This window comes from Aythya fuligula, chromosome 16, assembly GCF_009819795.1.
Source record: "Aythya fuligula isolate bAytFul2 chromosome 16, bAytFul2.pri, whole genome shotgun sequence".
Lineage (NCBI taxonomy): Eukaryota > Metazoa > Chordata > Aves > Anseriformes > Anatidae > Aythya > Aythya fuligula.
In genome coordinates this window covers 8378466-8398213 of record NC_045574.1, presented here as the reverse complement: position 1 = coordinate 8398213, position 19748 = coordinate 8378466, and the positions used below count along the sequence as shown (strand labels likewise).

At 43.0% G+C, this 19748-nt stretch overlaps 1 protein-coding gene across 1 annotated transcript in view; it reads left to right on the top strand.

Annotated features, from left to right (window-relative positions):
• Nucleotides 1-218: 218 nt before the first annotated feature.
• ATP9A (ATPase phospholipid transporting 9A (putative)) overlaps nucleotides 219-19748 on the top strand; it is a 61268-nt gene continuing 41738 nt past the window's right edge. Inside the window, exons 1-4 of the mRNA XM_032198674.1 lie at nucleotides 219-368; nucleotides 9129-9273; nucleotides 10060-10173; nucleotides 13575-13683. Coding sequence (XP_032054565.1) covers nucleotides 301-368; nucleotides 9129-9273; nucleotides 10060-10173; nucleotides 13575-13683 — 436 coding nt within the window. The 5' untranslated portion in view covers nucleotides 219-300. The remainder of the gene's footprint in view (nucleotides 369-9128; nucleotides 9274-10059; nucleotides 10174-13574; nucleotides 13684-19748) is intronic.

Genomic DNA, 19748 nt, shown 5'->3' with positions numbered 1-19748 from the left:
CCCGCTGGGGGGGCCTCGGCTGCGGGCACGGCGGTGCCGGGGGTCGGGACCCCGAGGGGGCGAGGCGGGGGGCGGCGTAAAGCAGCGGGCATAGGCCGGGCCCGGAGCGGGCCGAACCGGGCCTGGGGGAGGCCGGGGGCGAGGCGGGGCGAACCGGGGCGGGCGGAGCGGGCGCGGCACCTGCGTGCTGCGAGCCCGGCCCCTCGGCGAGCCGAGCCGAGCCCGGCCGAGCCGTGCCGAGCCGAGCGAGGCGCTGCTGGGAAGCGCATCCCGCCCCGCTCCGCCCCGCCGGCCGCGGCCATGACCGACAACATCCCGCTGCAGCCCGTCCGGCAGAAGAAGCGGATGGACAGCAAGCACCGCGGCGGGTGAGCGCACCCCGGGGGCGGCTGCTGGGCTGCCTTCATCCCCCCCCCCCGCCTTCATCCCTCCCTGCCCGCTGCCTTCATCCTCCCCGCCCTCATCCTCCTCCTGCCCGCTGCCTTCATCCTCCCCCCCCCTCTGCCCGCAGCCTGTGCTCGGGGTGTGGGTTGGGGGGCGCCGCGCCCCGGTCCGAGCCCGGAGGAGGAGGTGAGGATGAGGAAGATGAGGAGGATGAGGAGGAGGCGCTGACAGGTTGCTCCTGACGCCATTGCCGCGGCACGCCCGGCGGAGGGAAGGCTCCTGCTGGGGCCGGGGGAGCGCGGCCGGTCCCTGGGTGGGGAGGCAGCAGCCCGGCCTGCCCCCAGCCCCATCCCATCCCCATCCCCATCCCTATCCCCATCCCCATCCCCAAGCTGCTGCAGCAATCAGAGCCCGGACACAAAGCGGTGCTGAGCGGCAGCGAGAGCCCCCGGGGGTCCCCGTGTCCCCCCGCTGCATCCCCGCCGGGTGGGGAATTGAGGCTGGGGAGGGAATGGTGCTGCTGCCCCAGCCCGCGGCCTCTGCCTGGGGATAATGTTGGCCCAGCAACAGTGTTTGCGGATCTGTGACAAAGGTCTGGGGCTAAACGGGCTTTAACTGTATCCGTGACAGCAATACAATGTGCCTGCTCGGCGGTGTTGCAGCGTTCTGCATGTGGGATGTGTTCCTGGAGATGCCTCTGGGTGTTGGTACTGATATTTCCTTCCCAGCACCTTCCTAGGGTGTTGGTACTGATATTTCCAGCCAGGAAGCTAAATAGGAGGAATGAGCCTCGAACACTGTTTGCGTAGGAAATGGCCCCTCTGCCAGACAGGTTGGTTTGTACGCAGCAGGGCGTGCGGGGTGCCGAGTTACCTGGCTGTCAGGAATTGCTGTGCAGGCCTCGGACGTGTGTGCTTCTAAATGTGAGTGATGGGAAAATAAAGCAAAATCTCCAGGGAAATCACGCCTGTCAGAACAAGAGGAAATTGTTACTTTTTCCGTTGTTTATTTTTTGTTGGTTGGTGGTTTTTATTGGGGTTCCTTTAATTGAAGTTGTTCTCTGTAGTTTATTTGAATTATTTGAATTATTCCTTGTTATCAACGTTGTTTCTATTAGCTGGCACGGATGTTGCCACATCAGCCTAGGCTGAGCTGGGAGGTATGTGTGATGCAGCAAATAATTCCCCAGCCGCTCTGTAGCATGCACGGCTGGACAGGTTCCACAAGGTGCAGCCACCGTGGCATTCAATTTGGCGATGTGATTGAAAGGGATCAGCGAGAGGAGGCAGCCGCCAGAGAAATTTCTCAAAGGTTCTTGAATCATTGGTTTCAGAAAGTGCTCCAAGCTCCAGCAAGCCCCTGTTAGCAGTGTCTGACCAAAATAACCCTCATCTGATCTAAGCTGCAGTTCACTGGTTATGGACCTTACCTGGTGAGCAGTCACAGAGGTGATGCTTCCTGTGCTAGTGAGAAATCTTGGCAGCATGAAGTTGTGAAGGAAGATGAACGTGGGATTTTTCTTACTAGCAGTCTGAGTAACTGGGATTTGGTGTTCTATTTGGTGCTGTAACTGTTTGGGGATGTGATTGCATCCTGAGAACTGCTGTCTTGTTTTACTGATCAGTAGGCTGTGATAGGTCCGTAATTCCACTGGATGATAGAGTGGATTGCATTGAGGTGAGGCAAGTCCAAAATACTGTTAGCAACTGAAGGAGGAATCAGCCAGCAAGCTGGAAAAGGTCCTGGGGTCAGATCCAGGATGGAGTTCTGGGAGCCGTAAGCCATAATCAAGACCTTCTTACTTCCGTTTCCTCTGAGGAAAACACAAAGACACTTGAAAGTCACTTTCGTTTATACGTATGAAAACCCAGTGGTAACCAAGCCTAGAAAGGCTTCACCTTTACATAGCCCCAACTGCAGTTTGTAGAGTGTCTATTTTTCCCCCAATGGGGACAAGTTCTTGGGCAGATTTTGTCAGCTTGGTCTTCTGGAGTGGGAAACAGATTTCTCTTCCTGTACTGAATGGCTTCATAGAAATCCTTGTGTATGTTAGCAAAACAGAAATAAATGCCTAATTCTCCCATAGGCAGCCAGGGGCAGGTGTCATCCAAGCACAGCTTTGATTACAGCCTCAGTCTCTAGCGTACTTTGAAGAGAAGCCAGAGAGGAACTCCCACAGTAGCCTTGCAGAGATGAATAATGGTCCAGACAGCTGAGATCTGTGTCAAAGAGAGAAAGCATGTGCTTTATAAACCAGAGGGAGTAGTGGTTATCTGTTCCTGAGCATAACTTTAATGTGGGTCTTCCTGGCCGCAATCAAAGCCTGTGTAGTCTGTGTTCTCCTTGAATTCAGCTGTATTCATCCAAATGCTTTGCAGCACTCTGAAAACCACTCTGAAGTGTGTGCCAATTAGGAAGGAAGGATAGCATTAACTAATGGGACTGCTGGTGCTGTGGCATGGGAGCCCGAGCTTCTCAGGGGCTGCACTCTGACGGGAAGTGAGCTGCAAGTTCCTGAAGCACCCCAGATGCTCCATTCAGTGCATGACACAAGTTTTTCCCTAAATAGCTTATGGTCTCAGTCCACAATCCTGCGAGGCTTTTTTTTGAAACTAGCAAACTGCTGTGCTCACGCTGCCTCTGCAATGGAAAAAGGCCTCGATCCAGAAACACGGGGGGAAGGACGGGGAAGGAGGAGCTTTCCAGTACGTGCCTGTGGGCTCTCCTGGTCTGTTTAAAATGGCAAATTCCATTTCAAAGTCAACAGAGAGAGACGGGAGCTCCTGGCAGCCACCTGCCTGCGTGTGGGTGTGCCAGGGCAGGGCCAGGCTGGCTGCCTGCAGTCGGAGGGAGCTGCAGAGATGCCCCGAGACAGGGCACCCGCCCCTTGGGTAACGTGGAGGTGTGTAAAGAGCCAAGGTGGTCATGCACTGCTCTGATTTTTTTTGTCTTTTAAATTAATGGATAATTCTTCATATGCTTTTACAATAATGAAATGTAGGAGATGGGTTTGTGGATTAAAGGTGCCAGGAGATTAACAGCACTGCCTGTGGGAAACGTAGAAGCATCATCTGAGAAATGTGAATGTTGTTGTAGGAATGACTGAATGCATGGAGGAACTTCAGCAGTAATTTGACCAAAACCATCACTGTATTAAGAAAATGTGGCACTTTTTTCATTATTTTTTTCTTTCGTAAGCATTTTTCATGTTTTCCCTAATATATTTCTTTATCAGACGTGCTACATTTATAAATACAAACTGCCTCTTGGTAGTTGCTTTTAGTCGGGCAGCTGACAGTCAATCTGTCATATTACTGTTTCTTACATCATTGCTAAGAATACATTCTTGTAACCAAATATACTGCCATGTAAAACACACAGTAAACCTTTCTGATCTTTACCAGCTCACGTTCATTCAGATCCCTGTGCAGATTAAAAGCCGTATCACCTATAGGACTCAAAGTTCAGGATGCAGCTCACATCAAAAAATAGATGCTTTTGAATGATTTTGGTGACTTTAGAGTGTTTTGCTGTTTCTCAAGTTGTGATTTAGAATGTGAATGGCACGATGCTGTATAAACTTCCCCGTATAAGCTGCCTTCATACACTTTTTCATGTTATTTCTGTAAGATACCCATTTATAAAGTTCATGGTATGCAGTGGTTTGTTAATTTGCCACACTTCGGGAGCTCTTACAATACTGTTCTCCCATACCTCAGTTGCAAACCAGAGTAGGAGAAATGTTTAGAAATGCGTATTCCTAAACTGTTATAGGAAATTGCTCACATTTCTGTAACTTTGTGATTCCTATTCCTGGAAAGTGCATGCTAATTTTATCAGCATCTCTGAGCAGCAGTGAGGGAATGATGTAAGCTGTTCTTTAATAAAATCTTTCTCTCTTTTCAAGGATATAGTCCCTTGACTTCCTGCTGGAAAAATATTTTATTATTCCTAATAATGCAGATAATTGTCTCCTACGAGAAACAGCCAGCTTCCTGCGGTGACACTGATGTTGCCCTGAACACAAACTGGGGAGTAACGTGGTGGCCTGAGCAGCCCCTTCCCTCATAGGATAGGGCCTTAAGCTTGATACCCCAAAATAGGGATGGTGTCCAGAGAAATGGCAGATCACAGAGCTATGCATGGACAATAAAATTATTAAAAGGAAGAACACGTAAGCCAGGTAGAAAAGCTGACAGCCCCAATTTAAAGGGGTACCAAGATAATCTGAAAGTACCTTTGTGTATTTGTTTGTGTGTGCCCAGAGTACTTGATTAACAAATCCATTCAGTTGGACACCAGAAACAATGTGTTCTTTTTTTTTGTTTGTTTGTTTTTTGAGGTTAAGTTTACTCTTCCCCTTCTTCTCCTTAGGGGTATGAGTAGACTGCCTGAAATGTTTGTTAGGAAGTTCACCATCAGTCTTCTGCATCTTTTTTCCATTTTTCACTTGGTATGAGTTGCTTCGTGGATAGGAACCCTGTTCTGTCATCCAAGCACGTGGGTATCCCAAGTTTCATATTGAGGACTGTGCACCCGTAGCATGGCCATCTTTTCCCTGGTGCAAGCCCTCAGCAGCTTTGGGGTTTTTGCTTGGGTGGCTGTGCACGCGCAGCAGCGGTGCAGCAGGGGTGAGCACTGTGCTGTCACCCCACGTGCTCTGCCAACACAGCCCAGTGCAGTAATAAAAGTGCCCATGAAAACTGGTGTTTATTCACTTTGTTTTACACGTGCTGATGTTACAAAAAGGGTTTGGGGGGTGAAATTGTCCTGCCTGCATGTGACATTAGGTGCATTGATGAAACCTGCCATTAGTCTGTTAAAACACAAACTGCCAGTGCAGCCACTCCTGTTTGCATAATGCAGTTTGTAAGGAACACAGATGGTGTATGGAGGGTTTTCAGTCAGAACTAATGAGCTTAAATATGTATTCTTCGTTAATGAAGTTTAAGACATCATCGAAGAGTTAAAAATAAATAAAATGATGACCCTTGAATATCTTTTAGGCTGGGGAGATAAGCATCGGTCTGTAAGAATGAGCACCTTGTTCTGTTCTTGAGACGTCTGTATCCTCGCCAAGAGCTCCATTTTTAACGTTGCAACAGGCTGTGGGCTGGCACTTGCACAATTAGTGTGCAGATAGCTGGCACCACCAGCGGTCCTGCCAGCCCCAGCTTCGGGCTGTGGCTTTCTGCTCTGCCCGCTCAGCAAAACACGGGCAAAATGCAGGCGGTTGGTGGGACAAGAGGGGAAAACAAGGTCAGGGAATAGGCAAAAGTTAAATGCCAGCACTGGGGTTGACAACATGCTTTCATTTTAAAAAAATGAAAACATATTTATCTTTGGGGATCTTCTTTAATATATGAGATAAAGATCAGCATTTGTACTGCCAGGGTTTTCAGCTGCGGGTGCGCGAGTTCCCAGCTCAGCACTGCGTGCCCTGGAAGAGGCTGTGAGGCAGTGACGTAGCGGGATTCCTGGGCTTGCTGATAAACCTCCCTGCAGTTGTTGCAACATGCGACTTTGTTATTGCTGGTTGTAGTATTGTGTTCCATTGGCTGGATTTTTTTTTTTTTTGACAAATTACTTTATGTTGCAAAGAAACCATGTGTTAAAAGGCTACAAAGAAGATTTTGTGGTAGAAATGCTGGATATTCTTTGCTGGAGCATTGATACTACTGATAATCGCCTTCAGAAACTTGTTAGGCAGGAAGTTTTTCTTTTGTTTGTCTAATTATGTTTTCGGTTTGCTTTCCCTGTAATTCAGGAGGTTGTGAAAACTGTGACTCTAGCCAGGGAGTAATTTCACAAAACTGTTACTTTACACAGCAGATTCTCCCATGCCCTTTCTTGTTTACACTTAGAACTGTGTTATTTTTAGACTGATTCTCAAACCTTATAGTAACACATCATTTGGAAATTAAAATTCCTCCAGCAACAGGTTTTTCTGTGGTGGGAATGCTGTGAGAGGTCATGGCTTTGATTGCAGAACATGTGCTAAATTTTGGGTTATTTCACTTCTGTGAAATTGCTTTGTACTTCCATACCTTCACAGGTGCTGTCAGTCTTGGCTGCCATCTCATTTGGGAAAGCACAATTGTAAGCAGTTTTGCAGTGCTAGGTGTTAGTTTTCAAAGTATTGAATCCATAGTTATTTGGAAAAGATTAGGAGCATTGGAATTGTATGTAAACAGCTGTGTGGAGCACATTCTTTTAAAGGTAAAACGTTCTGTTTAGTTTGTGGGTTCATTTGTCGTTTTATTTTACATTCATGATGAAATAGGCTGATAAGTCATAGAACTTTTTAAAATGTCTGTAAGTCTGCTTTGGAGTCTTAGATATTGGCTTGAAAATCTGCCCTAATATTTAGATTTTTTTTTTTTGAGTTTACAGATGAATGTTACATTGTAGAAATTAACAGCACAAGTAAATTATCTGTTAAACTATAGAAGTACCCTGCCAAAGCCTTATCCTATAGTGAATATTACAATATAGGTACCTAGCTCTTTCTGCTGTTCAGTAGGATCCTGACAAGAGGCCCAACCTAAAAAATAAACAAAGGTAACTGGTTTCAGATGTCTGACTGGAAGGGCTGAGCAACTCCCTCTGTAGCTGGGAAGCACGTCTGATGAAACCGGGTGTGTGAACACCAGGTTTGCTCCCTTGGGCAAAGCCCCTTGTTTGGAGCTTTATCATAGGGGTCATTCTAAATTCACAGTAGTTAAAACATGAAATCAAGGCTAATCTTCTGTGGTTTTCTCCATCATGAAAAAAGGCAAAATACGTTTTTTCTATAGAGCATATCAATTTTCTATTGCAATCCAAACACAACTATTTTCACTATTTTCATTTAAAATTGGAATACAAGTTACTCTTAAAGTGACTGTTTGTTTTAGCTCTTTATTTGCAAACACAAAAGGGAACTGCAATTAAAAGTTACCAAGCTACTAAAATATATTGCTGGCGTAGAGTTTGTGAATTGGAGTGTTTAACATCAGCTTTACTGTTTGTCCTGTGTTGGTGACAGCTTTTCTGGTGTGGGTATTATACACAGTCATGCGGGGAAGAAGGATTTTCTCTTTAGTTTTCTTAACAAGAAAAAAGTTTGTGGATTTGACAAAAATCAATAGCTTCAGGAGCAAGTGTAACTTTCAGAAGTGGGCTATATTTGGGCTACTGGTGTTTCTTACTTTTTTATGGTACTACCTGTTATGGTACTACAGATTGTCAGGGGTGGAAGTCCACAGAGAAATATTACAAATTCTAGGCAATGTCCCTGCTAAAGGTAAGCAGAGATGGCAGCAATGGTGCTGCAAGTCCATAGGAAGTCAGATGCCTCTTCTAGATACTCAAACATCAAAGCATCTCCAATTATTTTATTCCAGTAATTTGATCTAGGTGATCGTTACTATTAGTTTTTTGAGCTGTTTGTTTATTTTTGTCAGATTTTCCTGCATTTTCTCTTCAACAAATGAACAGTTTGTGAAGTCCTCAGGTATTGAGGGTTTCGCTTACCTGGAGCTGGTAAGCAACTATTCAGCACCATCCAAAATTTGTGATTTCCCAGCACCAGTATGCATGCTATGTAGTGCTCTGCAGTCCTATCTGCATGTGTCTGAGAGCTGCTTGAGTGAGAAAAGTGTCCTTCCTATGTCTGCTGGCAGCTCTATGCAGATGGCCTAGGTTGGCCAGGCTAGAGAGCCTACCTCTTCAGGGCTCATCTGCTACTCTTCCTGAAACGGAAAAATGTTAATGGACTTTGATTATGGAAAAAAATACATCTTTTGTATGGTTTTAAAAGCTTGCGAGGAAATTCTCCTGCAAGTCAGCCTTGTGAGGTTAATACCCATGTATGAAACACATGAGGGAACCTGTTCTTTACATCTGGAAGCAAAGTTGACTTTTATTACCCTATAGACTGAAGGAAATTATTTAACTGATAACATTTCTTTCTCTATTTGTATCCAGCAGTTATGGACAAACAAACAAAAAGCTATTCTCGTAGAAAACCACATTCTGTGTGGTAAATTGTAAACTGTTCCTCATGCTGCGTGCATCTATCTGGCAAGACAATAACTTCAAGAGCTGAATACTTTGTGTTCTTGCTTAAATAGTTCTTTACTTTTTCATTTAGTTAGGTGTGTATTTAGCTAAAATTCTGTATTAGAGTGCCGTGAACCAAGACAGATCTTAGCAGTGTTTTCTGGAAAGACTTTTTGCAAGAGCTCTGAAGCAATTAGTTCGCAGTTTGGCTGGTAGTAGCCTTTCCAAATGTCTATGAAATCCAACAGGACTACTTTTAAATAGACAGGAAAAAAAACCAAGAGGGATCAGGAAGAGATTGGCTTTCAGTGTGAAACAGTGACAACAGAACAATGACTCTTTCGGGGTTTGGGAGGTTGTAGTGCTGCCATTTTGAACAGTGAGCATGGCGCTGGGACCTGCGTGGCTCTGTGGCCGTGTTTTGTTTCAGTACCGGCACCAGCCCTGCCTGAGGTGTTGGCTCGTGGCCCAGTGAGCTGTGAGGCAGGTCTGCAAGGCCTCCGGCTGGCAAGGAGTCAAGCTCTTGGTTTGAAGATGCTCGTAACATGGTGGATACCTGGCAGATGAGAGGTGGCTGGTGGTGGATCAAGGAGCAATCCTCAGATGTTCTTCCCAGCTGGTGGAGGGGGTCTGGGGTGTGTGTGTGCAAGTCAGGATTAAAGATTTACTTCTTGATTTAAAGTTAGACGTTCCTCCCATAGGTGTTGCGAATGCCTAAGATGCTGCGGGAGAAGAGACCCAAGGCCTCGTACGGTTTGGCTTGGCCATCCAGAGAAGAGAGACCAGCGATACCCTCGCAATGTTATCAACAATCAGAAATACAACTTTTTTACGTTTCTCCCTGGGGTAAGTGTGAAGAAAGTTGCTTCTCATCCCACCCCAATGCAGTGCCCGATTTCAGCGCTTCTGCAGAAGGGAAGTGCAGAACCTGGAGCTGGAGGAAATGAACAATGTTCACGTTGCATTTGGTGGGCCTCCTGCAAAGGCTGCAGGCAGCTGCAGCAGGACAGACCCACGCCTGGTGGGATGAAGTGGTGAGGAGGACTTCACTTCTATCCCTGCAACAAGGCCCTGCTGCTGCTGAGAGAGGGGCCTGGGTTCATGGGATGGGCAGCAGCTCCTTGGTGTCCACTCTTCCTGGGAGGAGCGGCTGAATTATCCATCCTATGCATTCTTCTGGGGGCAGCAGGAGAAACAAGTCAGGTGCCCTCTGATTTTATAATCAGAAGTCAGTCACTGACTGGTTGGGTAAGAAAATGAACCACTGTCAAGTCTTCTGAGTTATCTGGGTTCCTCTAATGTCTACAGTGTGATTTTGCAAACAAAATCCTGTAGCTGGTTATGTTCCTGTTTATTGTGAGCATCCCTTTGCAGAGTGGGGATTGTTAAAAGTTTAAATTCAAAGCAAAATGATTTATTTGTGTTAAAGGTTTAGGCCCAGTTATGTGGAAGTGTTATCCAACAGGCAGAGTAAGTTGACCTTTAGCAATGAATTTTCAGACTACTGTAAGTGAGCATTTAGACACTAGAGGAGCAAGCAAAAATGTTTCAGATTGTTGGTTCAATTTGGGTAACTTCTGAACTCCATTAATGTCTTATTTCCTCCTTTTTTTTTTTTTTTTTTTTTTTAAGGTGTTATTTAACCAGTTCAAATACTTCTTCAACCTTTACTTCTTGCTGTTGGCCTGCTCTCAATTTGTCGTTGAAATGAGGCTTGGTGCGCTTTACACATACTGGGTTCCTCTGGTAGGTAATTTAAGGTTTATTTATTCCAGAAAGTTTCAGTGTTTGACTCAATTTCTTTTGCTGCATTTTTTCTAGGGTGTAAGTCTACACTTCAAATCATGTTGTGAGCTTACTCTTCCAGGATTTTCTTGTACATATTGTAGGATAGATGCCTGTTTTGGCTTTAAACTTCATTTTGTAAAGGTAGGACCAGGTTGAGAGAGGACTATGCCTTCACCTTGTTTGTTGTCTCTTTCATATAAAAGCCATATAAAAATATATATATAAACATACTTGTACAGCCTCATACTTCCTCAAGGTGCAGATACTCTTTCCTTCCTGCAACCATTTACCCTTTTCTTTTGATAGCTATATGTTTCACTTGCGTTCAGAGGAAATCAGTAATAATCAGCTTTAAAGCACAAACTCCAGTGCTGTCAAAGGATGTAATGAGGAATAGTTCTGTGGGCTTGTTAGATTTCTAAAATGTACTGTATGAGCCAATGAAAACTGTGTAAATGCTTAAGTATAGGTAGCTGTATTTTTTTTTTCTTCAGCTTTTATTCTAGTTAAACTACTATTTGTTTCTTTATGTAAATATCTTTTTGCTGCACTTCAGCCTTATAGTGTTATAGAACAATTTTGATTCAGAGACGTCTAGTCCAACTGCCTGCTCAAAGCAGGGCTATCTTTAAACTTAAGTTGGCTTAACTCATCTAGCTGAGTTTTGAAAACCTCCAAGGATAGGCATCTTTTTTACTTTAAAGAAATGATATAAAATCAACTGGAAGTTGATTATAAAAGCAGAGTGTTTTAAGGCACTACTTGTTTGCTCTTTTGTGAAATGGTGGTGGTAAAAATCCATGGCTCAACTGAGTCAGGGTGAGGAGGGGCAAAGAAAAATTTTCTTGCCTTTCAGACTTCCAATAGATTGAAATCCCTGGCACAAGTCAGAAAGAAGTAAAAGGGCAACTTCAGGACATTGCTTCTAGAACTGTTTGTATCAAGGCCTGGAGCTCACTGAATTCTCTCTCAAGCATGTGCTTAGAATTTTATTTGCAGTATGAATTCAACACGACTTTCCCAAGATCCTGTCCTATAAATAAAGTACACAGGAGCTCCCTTTCTGGGTTTTGTATAGGCAGCTGCAAATTGTCTGTGCCAGGTGAGCAATTAGGGTTTGGCATATGAGTTGCCAGAAAGCAGCATAAGAAAGGTCTTTGTTCATTACTGGCTGCTAGTATGAGTTCTGGGGATAGGATGACATATGTGATGGCATAGTGAGACTGAACATGTGGGAATATTTTGAGGTTATTATTCGAAGACTCTTTAAGTAGCTAAAACATAAGCTGAAAATAGCCAATGCTTTTTTTTTTTTTTTTTTAAATAAAAAAATAATTAAAAAAATAGGAATTTCTAGGTAAGCACACAAATGCAGTTTACACGTGGAAGAGAAATGCTCATTTTCTCAATTTGTTGCTTACCATAATGAGAGAACTACTATGGTGGTGCAACTGACATGCTGGTGCTACTGAACTGTAGGGTGAAATGCTTCTTTGAAAAGACTGAATTCTTGGCTTCTGAGTTTCAGTGTTTGTGAAAGCAGCACTGAATACCTGCATTAAAAAAAAATAATTAAATGCCTTCCTTGTGACTCTCCACATGCAGTTCTTGTTAAGGAAACCAGGCAGGTTTGCAGAAAAATCTGACTTATTACACATGTGATCCTTATTGTTCTTTGTATGGCAGAAATGTTGTCTTATATTTGTTGTAGGAACTTTCCCTCCCAGTTGATAAATATTGTCTGTTCCCAAACGCATACATGCTCTTCAAAGGCTATGGATGAAGCTGAAAGGCTAGGGGAATAATATTTAAATTTCATTTTAAGACCATTAGGGAAAGAGATATAGTTAAGACAAATATAAAGCCTTTTTGAAGGGTCATTTGCATGCTTAGATCTTCCTTATTTGTTTCTGCATTTTTAAAAAGTGCCAAAAAATACAGCATCACGTTTCACAATTAACTGTATTTTTCTCTGATCTTGGTCAGAAAAAAAAAAAAAAGGATTTTGACACTATGAATATACTAAGACTAATGAAGTTTAGTTTTATTATAGGACTGTACGAGCAGGTGAAGTGTGTCTCAGCCCCTTTATTAATTACAGAAACTGCTCTCTTGAACTCTCAGTAGCTTTCAGGTCATTCTTCATTGTTCTCTTTTATTTAAAAATAAAAAAAAGTGAGAATTTGAATTCTTACTGTTTTGGGTAGTGTTGTTAGCAACGATATGCAGCGAGGCTTTCCTGAAATGGTTGTGGTGTTCAGGGTCACAAGTTCTTTGTGCCTGACTTAAAAACCTATACACAACTTTTTTTGGAGGTGTGTGCACAGCTGTTCTTTCTAAAAATGAAGTTAAAGTTGGAAATTCCAACCCATTGGCCAAATCTTCTGTTTGCATAGTTTGATGTTTACAAACATTTTCTCAAATATTATTAAAAGAGCAACACACATGCTATTGACAGATAATGAGTTCATGGTTGCAATTTTGTATAATACAGGCTGTAAAAAGTTTATATTTCTTCTGTACAGATGTGTTTTCACTTTTTAGTGAGTCCAAGCTGAACAGTATCTAATAAAAATAACTTAATGCTACTAGTCTCATAAAGAATTATTTTGCATTAAGTTGATTTTTTTATAGTGAAGGGAGTGATGTGTGCATTTTCCTTGTGACATGAGGAAATGACTTCCGCAGAAGTCATCCACAGAAAACTAGGACTAAATCCCTAATCAGCTAAATAGGTAATTATACAATGAGTGTTTCATCTCGGTGTGTTTAAGGTGCTTATACACGCACGCAGTTTACCAGTATGAATACATACACAGGAATGTACAGACACATTATATATGTGCATGTGTGTATATATGTTTATATATATGTAAAAATCTGGGATATGTTAAATATTTATGTAGATTATATAAGCATATGAAAAACTTGCCAAATTAGGTAAATTAACTGTAATTGTTTTATTTTGGAAAGAGAACTGAGATTTGAGGGATTCAGTCTTATACTGGACTTGTGTAACCTCCTTCAGTTGTGGTTACTCACCTGTGAAGTGAAATGAAATATATTCACGCTTAAAAAGAAGCACAAAGATTGGCTTGGGAAATGCTGGCAGGTCATCACGGTAAAGGTGAAAAGCACAGCTGCGTTTTTCTTAAGTGGCAGGTCTAGTGTGCATTTGCTGTTAGGAGTCCTGGACAGCACCACCTATCACTGTAATGATTTAGCAAGAGAAAATAGGATAAGGAAATGCAGATTGTTGACATTGGTGCTGATAAATATCATGCATTGCTCTTATTAGAGGCAGATGTGTGTTTTCCTGGCCCTTTCATCCATTCTCTTCCCCCCCGTGCGCTTTTCAGGGATTTGTGCTTGCTGTTACCGTCATCCGAGAGGCCGCAGAGGAGATCAGATGTTACATGCGCGACAAGGAAGTGAACTCGCAGATCTACAGCAAGCTCACAGCAAGAGGTCGGCTCTGTGGCTCCAGCACGGCCGGGGCTTGCTGCTTGGTCGCATGCTGCTGGGGCTGGCCGGGGCTGGGTGGCAGCGGGCGCTGGGCTTTGGGGGCTTTCCTGGGGAGGCACAGGGCTGCTGCACTGCTTACTTGTTTCAGGTAACTGCCCAGCATCATCTTGCAGTGTGGGGGGCTCACCGCAGCCAGCCCTGGGCAGGGAGGATTGCCAAGCAGCTGATGTTTTCCCTTCTGTAGAGCTGTGACATGAGGGAAGCACTCCATAAGGGTGCAGGGGTGAAGGCAGGAGAGGCAAACACCACAGTAGGAAGAAAACAAGTGGGGCTATAATAGATATGTTGTTTGGACTTTTTTTTTTCTGTTTTCCTTTCTGTTTTGGTATCAATGTCTTTCCTCTCGTGTTTTTGCTTGGTCACCATGTGGGGAAGAGAAACAGATATACAGAGGATTCCTATAAAGTAGCACTTCATATTCCTTAAGGGAAACAACAAATTTATGCCTAAAAATGAGAGAAGGATCTACATCGTCAGATTACTTGCAAAAGTACTTTACTAAAAAATTGAACTGTGAAATTGTCAGAAGATGCTTATGCAAAAGAAGATTCAGCTAATGAGGGGTGAAAGTGAGCTGTGTCCCAGTGTCTTATGTGGGAAGCCCTTTCAGCACAGGTACTGCAAACCATAGTTAAGTACAAGTACTCCATACTGAGGATGCTTGGAATGGAGCTTGTAAGTGCATGTGTTATATTTAGGGCGACTTACTTGACATGCTGACACGTTATGTCCCTTACTGAACATGCAATACCAGTTGAGTTTCATAGTTCTTTCTGGGCTGTACCTAAAGAGGGACTTGCATAATGCTAAAAGAGTTTGTGCATGTGTACTGTTACTACATCTTCTGTGTGTTTCTGTTAGCAGCAACTGAGGTAGCTCCTTAGTATTGGTAATATCTTCTCAGGTATTTTTGTATGCATCTTCTTTAGCCACTTCCTCCAGCAGTGAGGAATTCAGAGTCCCCAGACTGCAGATCAGCTGTATCTGCTCACTGGCTCTGGCCATTGTTTACAACTTGGTAGCACCTAACAAAGACATTTAAATTCTCATTTGAAAAATTGAATGCTGCCTCACTATGGAGTTGCTGCTAATACCATGACAATGTCAGTGAGGCCAGGGTTTTGTTTTTAAAAAGGGAATGAACTGAATTTAAGCAACTTTTTTTTTTTTTCATTTCTGGTTTCTTTGTTATAGAAGTTTATAACCCTGAATTAAGATGCAGTGAACTAGGTGTATTAAAACTATGCTGCTTTCAACACTTGCGTGTTTAAGAATAAGCCTGCTTTTTAAGCATAATTGCTTAAGGCTGTATATATTTCACATGCCAGGAATTATGAGACAACTCCAAACTAGGGAATTTGAGTTTCTGAATATTAAATCCCCCTTTAATAACATGTTCTTACTACAACACTTAAAATGCTTGGCAACCAACAAAAGCCCCATCCAAGAGGGGTGTACTATGTCTATTTGAAAATATAAAAGAGTTGCCTTCTGGATTCTATTCAGTGATCTATAAGGGGCCTGACCTCTCCTTTAGTTCTTTTCATATTGCTATTACGTTTCCCATGAATGATTTCCCTCCCCCCAGTCCTTTAACTTCTCTAATTTTGTGAAAGAAACCAAGGAGGATTGGCAGCTGGGCACTGGCTGAAAATCTTAAGCCACTTTGTTTTTAACACACATTCGGTGTAGAAACAGTAATGAGACGCTAGCAGTATAGCCTAGAGTAGGAAAAATACATAAAATTATTTCTGATTGCTTAGTGGCTTGGGGAGCAAAGCCACTTTCTGTCTCTCACGGAATCCAGTGTCTGCCAGTAGTCAAGCTTTTCAGATCTGAGCCTCCACTTTTTCACTGATTAAAACCTTAGCACCTCTGAGAATCATCTATGAACAAGGGAGTAGCATGGTTGAGCGGTGGATAGGTGGTTAATTTTTGTGTGCTTGTGCCTATTAGAACAGACGAAAATATAGGCAAGCTTTGGAGCAAGAGCTGCATTGGGTCAGAAGTAAAAGCAGTTAGTACCAAAGTTAGGGTAAGTTGAGAGCAGCTGAATGTAACCATTAATTTTCAGTGCAGCTGACAAAACTCCAGGTAGGACTCAGTCCCCTTTTTTTTTTGCATGGCACAGTTCATGCTTCAGGAGGTTGGCACAGCCCTGTACTGAAAAGGGGCAGTGCAGAAGGGTGCACAAAAGCTCTCTGAAATGTTGCTGGCTGGGCTAAGCCTCACAATAGTTTCACCTCTAAAGCCAGTGCTTAGGAGGGGAGAGATTAGGTGAGGCTTGATGCTGAGCACTGCTGTTCTTGGAGATTGGCTATAATGGATCTAATGGATCGCTGTAGCTTTCTCCAAGCTATTTTTATTTCCCCTGAGTAATTGCACTAAGCTGCCATTAAGGTGACTGGAGAATAGTTTTCCAGTCCTCAACCTCAGCCTCCCACCGCAACCTCAGGGCTGTAAATACATTCTCTGCTCTAAATGAAGGCAGGGGGACTTAAGCACAAGCTTATAGGCTGTTTTGAATAAGGCCGGAGGTAAACACAGATATGAGTGCCTTCCTGGATCGGGATCCTCAGTTTCCCCTGGGTGTGCTTGCCCATGCCGAGCCCTGGGGCAGGGCCCTCCAGCCCTGCTGCCAACCTGCACCCCACTGCTTGGAGCTGCCTCTGGTGCACAGCATCGCTCCTGTGCATGGGGCTTTGTGATGCACAATTCCTGCTCAGCTTTGTAAGCTTCACTCAGCTGCTTTCTTTGTAGAGAAGGAAGAATCCTCTTTGGATAACATTTTATTTTGAATATAGTTGCGAAATTCCAGTGACTCTAGTGTTTTTGGAGTCCAGTGTGATGTAGAGCCAGCAGGTATTTTCTGTGTTCATTTATTTTACATAACATCATAAGGAGAAATAAAAAAAAAAAAAAAAAAAGCACCCTGAACCTTTCTTCTCTTTCTACCATTATGATCCATTTATGTTCCAAAATGTTGAAACCAGAAGTTTTTTTTAATAGAAAGCTCTTTATTTAAAAGACAGCTGTTTGGATTGTAATAAAAAATAATCAAATTTCAATCCCCTATTCATAAACCTACAAGCCTCCTTGTGTTCAAAAGTCTGTGTGCTGACTTTCTGCTTGATAGAAAGCTAGAACTGTGCTTGCAAATTCTTGGTTTGTTTTTCTTCTCTCTCACTCCCCCTCCCCGGGTAACACTGCATAATAGAGAGAAACTCTACAGAAAGCAATGGGAAGAGACCTCCTACTGAGGGGTGCTACTTAAGATACAGATCATTGGCATTTACCGGCCATATAAAAACAATATTTTCCCAAACCCTCTGAGTCCTGCTCCACAGTTTATACAGCATAAAGCTGCAAAAGCCAAAAGTTTGTTGCAGCACATCCAGAACACCCTTTTGTTTTTTCATATGTATTTGACTTGTTTTAATAAGCTGGTGGCTTAATCTTTAATTCCAAATGAAGTATTTTGAACCATGCCTTAGAAGCTGCGCATATTTATTGTGAGAGCTTGACTTTAGTACTCACACGGTAGAAGAAGGTTTCTCTCCTGGCTAATACATTTAATACTTTAAATAATCTGCTTTATTATATCCCTCACACTGCAAATTTTGTGGTAATTCCAAAGGCCATAGATGAAGTTGGAACAAAGTACTTACACTATATTGTCTCCCTTTCTGTCCATTACCCAAATAAAACAAAATAAATCTTCAGAACATAGCAAAGAATGAAACAAGTGCCAAGCAAATTTTACGAACTGATTTTATTTAACATAAGAGATAAAAACTTTTATTTAAAAAAAAAATAATTGTTAACCACTGACTTTATTCTGATTAGCTTCTGAAAATACAAACTGGAAACAATGTAAATGCTAAATACACCTAGGTGTGTGTGGAAGAAAGCACTTCTAGATGCATTTATAAAAGCAGTAATTTATTATTACAAAAATATTTTAATAGTAGAGCAATATTGGGAAATGAAGCAGTTGTGTTATTAGCTAGTTTCTTAAACATGTGTGAGAAAACATCTAATGTTTAGGAGCTAGTTTCCCCACAGAAAGAAAAAGGAATTACAGAATTCCCAAGATCAAAATAAAACTAATTCAAGTAAGTTGCTTTATGGGAGTCCTGAGTCAAAGGAAACATCTGGTCCTGAGCCTTCTTAGTGGGACATATGGTACATGCTGCAGAGATGTCATCCACGAGAGTCCAGGAGTAGGGCTGGAAAAGTAGAACTAGATTTGCTGCCTGAAAAGGGCATCTCGTGTGTACAAGAGTTATAAAAATGCATATTGGTTCAAATGGTCCTCTCTTTCCTCTACCTAAAACTAGCTGAGGTTGGGAGGATAATTGAGGGTTATCGATACAAGGCAGATCTCCTCCGGTTGCTTTTTTTTTTTTTTTTTTTTTTTTTTTTTTTAATGGAAAAAAGTTTGGAGCAGCTAACATTGTTTTCAGAATAGTGATTCACAAAGCCCTTTACGTGCATAACAATAGGAAATAATGGCATTGTAACTTTGCCCAATTTTATTTTCTGGCATGAATTTATTTCATTAAGTGACACAAAATTTTCCATTCCTGAGCTCTGCAGGTAGTGCTGCCTATACTGGCAGTCACCAGCTCAATCCTTGTGATTTTTAAGAGAAATACATAAAATATGGCTGAACAAGTCCACCTGTACTGCCAAGAACTTTTTTTAGTGCAGTGGCGCAGGAGTTGCTGTGCCTGTGTGCAGAGGGCTCGGTTCGTGCCCTCCTTTGCCCAGAAGAATATTCAAAAGCACTTTTTGTTGTTTCATGAATAACCGTATTAAAAGGGGAGGAAGAGATGTTATCTGTCAGACCCTTTTAGTGTCAGAGTACCTAACTTTGTATAGCCCATACAGAGGACTGCCAGGGATGCTTTTTGGGATCCTCTCGGAGTGCGGCTTTTCTTTTCAAGCCCCTGCGTAATGGACTCTTAATCCCCCGTATGCTTCCTGCCCTAGCAGAGATGTCTTTAGCCCGGCATTCGTTTTGTTTACTTTTTTTCAGCTAAAACTCTCAGAAGGCAAAACCCAGAATCTGCAAAAGACCTATGAGATATTTGTGAAATGGGCCATGACTGCTTATAATTTGTAGGAATAATTACAGCATGTAAGGAAGTCTGCATTTATTAGCAGCAGTGATGAAGCATGTTGTTAAGCCCGCAGTGTGTCACCAAAGCAGCAGGCTGCCGGGAGCCCAGAAAGGCTTTCATTGTTAATTTGGAGCAGAAACACTGAAGCATATCCTGAGAAGGATGCTAATGAAGGGACTGCCAGTAGTAAAATCCTAGTGACCTTTGTGCTTTGTGCTAATTTCTGCTCCCCTCCCTTCCCCCTTCTCCTTTCCCCCTGAGCTGCTATCTGGCCAGTTAGCCCCTGAATTTGGAGGTACAGTAGGAGTGTTGTCCGTGCCGGGGTGAGCTCCCACGTGCCTCCCCCACTTCCACTCAAATCACAGCAGATTAAAGAGGCTTTTGTTGAAATATAACAGACAGACACTTAGAGGCAGGGTTCAAATTAACTGATTATAAATCACTAGTTAGTCTGAGAAGTCAAATCTAGAGCTGGCTAATGATTTGAAATTACTAGCCAATTGTGAAATGAATCCCCTGTTTTAAAGCAACTGGGAAATGCTTGAGAGCTGCAAGGAAATAAATACGTAGGTGTTTTCTGGGGGACTCGTGCTCTGCGGGTTTGTTCAGGCTGTGTCTGCACAGAGGCCAAGGAGAGGAGGTCGAGCTGAGCCAGACACAAGAGCAGTGGCTCAGGAGGAAATGAGCCTGGTTTTTAAGATGTGCCCCTTTTAATTGTGGCTTCCAGGTCTTGCTTCAGAGAGTTAAGCTTTAAATTTTCATCCACTTGGGGAAGAGAGGTCATGAGCTCATGGTTCCCTATTGTAGCTTTCCTGGGTTTGCACTATTGTCTGCCTGGCGCATGCTGGAAGTGTTTTCAAATTCCTGGGTTTGATGGCTTGT